Source organism: Eurytemora carolleeae, unplaced genomic scaffold (assembly GCF_000591075.1).
Source record: "Eurytemora carolleeae unplaced genomic scaffold, Eaff_2.0 scaffold730, whole genome shotgun sequence".
Lineage (NCBI taxonomy): Eukaryota > Metazoa > Arthropoda > Copepoda > Calanoida > Temoridae > Eurytemora > Eurytemora carolleeae.
This window is the reverse complement of record NW_019396934.1, coordinates 166,024-174,824: the sequence shown is the minus strand read 5'-3', so window position 1 is coordinate 174,824 and position 8,801 is coordinate 166,024. Positions and strand designations below refer to the sequence as shown.

The 8,801-nt window shown below is 32.7% G+C and overlaps 1 protein-coding gene across 1 annotated transcript; it reads left to right on the top strand.

Moving 5' to 3' along the window:
- Positions 1-776: 776 nt before the first annotated feature.
- On the top strand, positions 777-8,801 carry LOC111710290 (serine-aspartate repeat-containing protein C-like; the record flags this gene model as incomplete). Its single annotated transcript, XM_023484343.1, has 2 exons — positions 777-1,237; positions 8,462-8,801. Coding segments are annotated over 2 exons (801 nt in total), but the record flags the coding sequence as incomplete, so codon positions are not given.

Sequence of the window (8,801 nt, the reverse complement as noted above, 5' to 3'; positions counted from 1 at the left end):
TGGGCAACGATCCGCTAATGAACGGTAAGTTTTGAAACATTATTGGAAAAGTCCGTTAAGGAACTGCAAAAACCATTAATTTTAAAATCAATAAAGAATGGACATAGCCATCCTTGATAAGACATGTTTATCAGTTTCTTAGAAAAAATTACGGATGTGTTTCAAAATAACGGCAACTTCTGTTAACTTAAAATTGCATAAATATTATAGAAAATAAAAGATAAATTTATGTATATTAATAATTTTAAAGTGTTTTGATGTTTTTATTGCTGTTCTCAAATATGTCCAGGTATTTTTAAATTAAATAAAATTGTTAACGGCTTGTTAACAGCTAACACTGTTAGCAAATTTTTTAAATGTCTTCTGTTAATACCGTTAATAAAATAAAGGTTGTTAATGATGGAAAACTTTGAAAAATAAAAAAAAATATCCCTAACAAACGGAACATTCAGTTCTTAGCTATAGAAAAGTTGTTTTTTGAACGATTTTAACTAACGATTTACAAACTGCCTGAAAAAAGTCTGAACGTTCCCAGCCCTAGACTAGTAATTAATTTTTATAAGGAAATCACCAACTTTTCAAATAGTTCTTTGGTAACATCTTCTGCTTCAAGAATTATTGGCGCTGTCACGCCTATACAAGGCTCACAGTCCATGAGAGGCCTGAAATTAGAGTTTGTATTCATATTCAGGCATCCAACTATTTCAAATGACGCAGAGATAGTGATTTTAATCAATTTTTTTCTTTTAAAAAAGCCGAAAGATATAAATAATCAGCATAAAGCATGGACATCTAAGAAGGAGAAAGCTGAAAAGCATATAATACAAGGAGGAACAGCAAGAACATCTAAGAAGGAGAATGCTAAAAAGCATATATTACAAGGAGGAACAGCAAGAACATCTAAGAATGAGAATGCTAAAAAGCATATATTACAAGGAGGAACAGCAAGAACATCTAAGAATGAGAATGCTAAAAAGCATATATTACAAGGAGGAACACCAAGAACATCTAAGAAGGAGAATGCTAAAAAGCATATATTACAAGGTGGAACAGCAAGAACATCTAAGAAGGAGAAAGCTAAAAGCATATATTACAAGGAGGAACAGCAAGAACATCTAAGAAAGAGAATGCTAAAAAGCATATATTACAAGGAGGAACAGCAAGAACATCTAAGAAGGAGAATGCTAAAAAGCATATTGTACAAGGAGGAACCGCAAGAACATCTAACAATGAGAATGTTAAAAAGCATATATTACAAGGAGGAACAGCAAGAACATCTAGGAAGGAGAATGCTAAAAGCATATATTACAAGGAGGAACAGCAAGAACATCTAAGAAGGAGAAAGCTAAAAAGCATATATTACAAGGAGGAACAGCAAGAACATCTAAGAAGGAGAAAGCTAAAAAGCATATTTTACAGCAGAGAATTTAAAATAAAATCAGCATTTAAATAAGAATACTAAATTGTGTTGTATAGATTAGATACCGTCTATTTTATAAAATAAATTGTTAAAAAAGAGTATTCATAACTAGAGTTGAAATGTATCAACATTTCCCGGTTTTTAGATATTTTAGGATTTATCGCTTTCAGAAAACTTCACAAAAAAGTTTTACGTAATATTATTTTAATTTTATAGATATAAGTCTGAATGAAGAAAAATCAATCAAGCATACAATTTTAAACAGAGTACAAATCGCATTTTTTTGCGGAGTGTCCTAAAAATAGAAAATTCTCAATGTTTGAAAAACGGATAATAACGCTGTACCTTGTACAACCCTGGATCTGTTCTAAATTTGATATTCTTCAGCAAAGGAATTGAGACTTTGCCACAAACTCTGGTTTTTAAATCACAATATCTTAACAACCATATGTTGTATGACCTTAGATATTTCAAACTATGACTTCTATATCAAACAATCAAAGTTTGAAATATCTAAAGTTTACATAATTTGGTTGTAGATATATAGGTATTAGAAAATTGGAATTTGTTGCAAAGACCCAATTCCTTTCTAAAAAACGTATTTATTAACTTTTATTATTTTACCAGCACTTATCTTTTGACCCTCTTGTATATCGAATACAGTTTTTCTGATAATTGTACGCATATCCTCGAATGTACTCTACAAACCCCAGCAGTTTAGGTCCAAGATAAGTACCTAAAAAATGTAATGAAGATCTTGGGGAAATTAATAATGATATAATAATAAAAATTAGAATAATAATAATAATAATATTCGTTGAACGTTTAACATGCTCACTTAAGAGCTTAAAGGATATAATATTAGTTTAAAACTAAATGCTAAAATATAAAATGTTATTGTACCAATGAAAACACTGATGAGTACTGCAGCAATTGAGGTTAATTTAAGAACTGGTATTCTTCTGCTGCGCATGCGCCTGTTCGCAGATTTTCCGCAATTCAGTATGGAAATACTTGACGCATATTTTTCAATTTCTGTCTTTGAAATCATTATCTGAAAGAATATGTCTTAGAAGGGTGACATAATTGAAACACAATTTCGACAGAAATTTTTTGAGGCCTTTAAAATTCATTAAAATATTGAATGTCTTAAAATAAATCAAAATACATTTTAAAATAAAAAAAATAAAAACAGAACGGAAGTTGTTGAAAATGAATGCAAAGAATAGAAAATGTGAAAATCTAAAAAATAAGTAATTTTAAATGTGGTGTCATCAAACGTTTTGTTTGGATTAATACTTCTTATTAGTAGTGAGAATTTTTTCAAATGTAATTAAAAGTTTTAAAATAAAAAACAGAATAATGAATTATGTCCGAAAGGCAAACATATAATACTAATATGCACTCATATACATAGAATACATATGTAAAAATGTACATGTACATAGAATACAAACGTAAAAATGTACATGTAAAAATGTACATGTACATAGAATGCATATGTAAAAATGTTCATGTAAAAATGTACATGTACATAGAATACATATGTAAAAATGTACATTTAAAAATGTACATGTACATAGAATACATACGTAAAAATGTACATGTACATAGAATAGATATGTAAAAATGTACATGCGCATAGAATACATATGTAAAAATGTACATATACATAGAATACATATGTAAAAATGTACATGTACATAGAATACATATGTAAAAATGTACATGTACATAGAATACATATGTAAAAATGTACATGTACATAGAATACATATGTAAAAATGTACATGCACAACTTACTTTAGTGCTTGATTGGAAGCTGGAATTGAGTCTTTGCCACGTACTTAAATTTTCTAAACTCTATATTTCTGCAACTTAGGCCTACGACATTGCAAAGATATGAGGATTAGAAAATTAAAGTTTTTGGCCCCAAGACTCAATTCCTTCCAAGCAAACACTGAAGAAATTTAATCACTATGTTTTCAATGTTTACTGAAAACTTTGTAAATATTTAAACGAAATGCGGTGAAATCAGGAGAAATTGAAAAGAACTGGAGAAAATTTTAAAAGGTATCAAATTACATCATTTAGTCGGTATTTAACAAAAACTGCATCACAAAGGAAAGATAGAAAATAAAATTAATAAAAAAAGATAATATTAAATAAATATACAATTCTAAACGTCTTTAAGTAGTTTTTCATAAATGTAAGAGAAGGCAGGGGGGAGGGGGGGGATTCCACTTTCATTTGTGAAATTATGCACATAGGGTTACATGTCAGTACTCAATAGTCCAAAAATTTTCAAGAACCTAAAAAGTTTATAAGCCGGGAAATATAAAAAATTGAAAAAATGATGCTCTAAATATATGGCAGTAAAAAAGAGAAATTAGATATATGTATAATTTTCTCAAACTCATCTTGAAGTAATTAAACCATTTAGGGTGTATTTATATTGTCAGAGAAGACACTCCCATTATGATTTATTGTTTTAGATACATTTATATTCGAGATTTTTCCAGGGAGGGAGGGCGAGGAACAAACAGATTTTTCCAGGGAGGGAGGGAGGGACAAACAGATACTCCGTCATACCCATATTGTGATTGGTTAACTACGTTATATATAACAGCGCATAACTTGTAATTACGCTGTTAGAGACCCAATTATATTCTAAACTGAAGAAATATTGTTAGTTGCAATAGAGAGGCATTGATAGCTCAAGATCGTGTCCTAGTTGAGACAGTGATAGTTACGAGATGGTGTCCTAGTTGAGGCATTGATATCTCAAGATCACGTCTTGGTTTAGACAATGATTGATTAATTACTGGTGTCCGAGTTTACATCGACAGCTAAAGTGGTCACGCTCATTGGTATTGGCATTGATAGTTTACGGAGTAATAGAAGTGTGTTGACATTGATAGTCAAAAGAACCAGGATAGATACGTTCCGAAAAACTGTTATGGAGTAGATGTTTACTACATCTATTGGTATTCTGATATCCTGGTATCTTTTATTCTGGTATCCTGGTATCTTGATCCTGGTACCCTGGTATCCTGGTATCCTGATATCCTGGTATCCTGGTAGCCTGGTAGCCTGGTATCCTGGTATCCTGGTATCCTGGTATCCTGGTATCCTGGTATCCTGGTATCCTGGTATCCTGGTATCCTAGTATCCTGGAATTCTTTTATACTGGTATCCTGGTATCCTACAGGTATCATAGTATCCTAGTTTTCTGGTATCCTGGTATCCTGGTATTCTGGTATTCTGGTATCCTGGTATCCTGGTGTCCTGGTATCCTGGTATCCTTGTATCCTGGTATCCTGGTTTTCAAAAAAGTTGAGAATCGCTAAGAATTGAGTGAATGTTAAAATATAGGAGTGGGTTTAAAATATTCGACAAAATACAGCTCGTAATTGATTTATTGATGAAAATTATTAATCTATCAGTTTAGTTCTGGTTCTTGCAACCTCTCCCAACACTGCAATGATTCAAATATTGGTCCAAAACTACGCAAAAAAACTTGTTTCACACGCACAGTGACCATGCACCGGTCTGTTTGCAAGATTAAACTTGTATTTCCTTCTGAAAGAAAACAACTTGTTATCGATGTATTTCAAATACTGTTTCCTGAATCCTGATGGGTTGATGGTTGTAAATTCTTCTGTCAATCTTCTGCTTTTCGTATTAACCAGGTTGCAAAGATATGGATGATTTGAGTCTGTGGCAAAGACTCCATTACTTTCAGTCTGAGGTTTAGGTTACTCTACTGTCCTTATTGTCTAACTATAGAAATTTGTGAAGAAATCAATGGTAGAATCTATCAATTTTTTCTTTTTCGTCATTATATTGATTTTATTATTCTTTATAAATTTGATAGCAGATTTCTTGAAAAAAAATTAAAATGTCGTCTTTTTAATAAAAATTCCCGGAAATCTCCGAAAAACGTTTTAGAACAATCAAACGTTACAGAAACGATTAACTTAAAGGATTACTAATTCTTAGTTTTTTCTCAACCTGTTACTTAAGAAAATGATTATAAAGAAAACGTTTCTTCTGTGAACCATCTCGTCTGATAGAATTTTACAAACTAATTTACGCTCTTACTAAGAAACTTTACACCGTAAAACCCTCTCATTGTTATTAAGTAAATGAATACTAAAAATATTCTCTTGGGTTCTTTATTTACGAGTACAGATGAGAATGCCAGCTTTGCAAGTATGGTTACTTGAAATTACGCTTACAGTCTCTTTAATTATTTAATATAACTGGGAATAGAAAATTAGATTTGTTTTGATTAATATCCTGAATGTTCCAGGACATGTCAATGGACAGACACAGAGAAACAAACCATAACAATTTGAATATTAAGTTTAAAGAGAGTTTACTCCGGGTTCAACAATATACTATAGAAAAGGCTCCACTGCTCCGAGTGTATCCGGAGACTGAACTTACAGTTCTCAAGGTGTGAAGATAAAACAGATATTCATTCAACCCTGGTTCCATAGTTCATGCACTCCATAGACCAGACTTCTAGTTTATGTTCTCCAAAGACCAGACTCCTAGTTCATGCACTCCGTATACCATCCCGTTAGTTCATGCACTTCATGACCAGATTCCAAGTTCATGTACTCCATAGACCAGACTCCTAGTTCATGTACTCCATATAACCAGACTCCAAATTTATGTATTCCAAAGACCAGATTTATGTACGTAATCGACTGGACTCCTAGTTCATGCACTCCATAGACCAGACTCATATTTCATGAATTCCATAGACCAGCCTCCTAGTTCATGCACTCCATAGACCAGGCTTCTAGTTCATGCAGTCCATAGACCAGACTCCTAGTTCATGTACTTCATCAACTATAAACACCTAGTTCATGCACTCCGTAGACCAGAATCCTAGTTCATGTACTCAATAGACCAGACTCCTAGTTATGTACTCCATAGACCAGACTTCTAGTTTATACACTCCATAGACCAGACTCCTAGTTCATGTACTCTATTGACCCGACTCCTAGTTTATGTACTCCATAAACCAGACTACTAGTTTACACACTCCATTGACCAGACTCCTGGTGTATACACTCCATAGACCAGACTCCTGGTGTATACACTCCATAAACCAGACTCCTAGTTCATGCACTCCATAGACCAGACTCCGATTTCCTACACTCCATAGACCAGACTTCTAATTATGTACTCCAAAGACCAGATTTCTAGTTCATGCACTCCATAGACCAGACTCCTAGTTCAAGTACTTCATCGACTAGACATCTTGTTCATGTACTCCATAGACCAGACGTCTAGTTTATATGTAGTAAATATCTACTCCATAGCAAGTTTTCAAAACGTATCAATCCAGGTCCAACTCGTCGGCTATCAAAGTCAAACAGGACACGATCCACACAGTTACAATCCCACTATCATTGCCACTATGAATGGTCTCGATCTCTGTAGCTATCAAACCAAGCTATTAATCCAGGCTCTAAATGCCACACAGGGACACAAGCCTAGCGATCAAACAAGCCTTATATCCCAAATGATGTGGACGATCCAACGCTCTAAATGCCAGACAGGGACAAAAGCCTTTAAAGTTTAATGCACATATTTATAAGATTAGCGAGGATAGATATAACGTAGTTAGGCTATCTCCGCACAAATTTAAAGAGCAAATTAAGTTGAATGTACGTATTTAAAGGATTAACATGGATAGATATAATCATAGTTAATCTAATCCCAATTAATGTTTTAATCACATTATGTCGCTCATGTTTAATATATCTATATACGCTCAGGTTAACAAATATGGTGATTGCTACGATTTTTGCTACATTTACACTCCTTAGTCCAGACTCCTAGTTTATTTACTCCATAGACCAAACTTTTATAGTTTATACACACTCCATGTTCACGCTTCAAATACAATCAAAATCCCCGTCTTCGATCCCCCCCTGTCTTCCTTTTAAAATCATAAATTTATCCTTTTTAAAGTTTCCTTTCTTCCTTTTCAATACAACCTTCTTCCTCTTCAAACCTTCTTTCTTCTTCAACACCCCCCCTTCCTCCATCCCACCCCTGAGTCTGTCCGAACAAATAACAAGCTACTGCCCAATGCCTGTAGCTTTACATTAATTTATGGGCTTTAATGATGGGGTGCTACAGGCAATGCGAGCTGTATTTAGGCCGAAATATTAAAATTATTGATAGATTAACACAGTCAAATTACAACATAACATTTTAAAACAAACCCAACAAAAGTGAGCACATAATTTAATTACTAGGTTTGCGCTTAAATTCAAAAATGAATTCTTTATAAATAGTACTTCTAAAATACAAATACAATTCAGTTGAACCACTTCTCTTGTACGCCAATTCAGCTAAGTGGCTCAACTTATATGCTGATCTACCACTTCTCTGATCGCTGGACCTGTTTCTTCTGAAGTCTAAATTCAAACTTATATTTATTTGATCTAGTAATATAACATAAAAAAACAAAGCTTAATCAAAGATTATCAAAGTTTCAGCTTGTGAGAACGTTGTATATAATTAAAAATGGATAAATACAATAATATATCGTTATCCAAAAAGTTTTGAACTTTGATTAAACAAATTCATTTTTTTTGCTTTTGTTACTGTATCCTGGTATCCTTGTANATCTAGGGGTAATGAATTCAAATGTAGACAGATGGACTTGTTTATAAAAGAAGAACATGAAACTCATGTCTTTGCTATTCCAGGGGATCATCCATACAAAGAGGGTTACTCTTAAAATATTTCTCTAATCAATAACGTGAAAGATATTCTCCTTTTTCTAACGTTGATTTTGACATTTTCATCCATTGTTTCTAAATCAGAAATGAGCAAGTTATATATATTGAGAAATCACAAAGAAAATAACGAATATTCAAAGAAAAAAATGATGGATAAATTATGCATGTTTCATTTTCAAATTTATTTAAAATTTCACCTGCAGTATGAGATGGGTTTATATCTTCTTTGTGAACCATAAAGATTCAGATTTAAGTGATTATGATTCAGATTTAGATCAAGACATGACGATTCAGATTCAGATAATAAGGATTCAGATTCAGATGAAGACCATGACGATTCAGATAATAAGGATTCAGATTCAGATCAAGGCTATGACGATTCAGATAATAAGGATTCAGATTCAGATCAAGGCTATGACGATTCAGATTCAGATAATAAGGATTCAGATTCAGTTCAAGACCATGACGATTCAGACTTAGATAATAAGGATTCAGATTCAGATCAAGACCATAACGATTCAGATAATAATGATTCAGACCATGACAATTCAGATTCAGGGGATAAGGATTCATATTCTGATTCAGATGATATATTTGAACCTTATTAG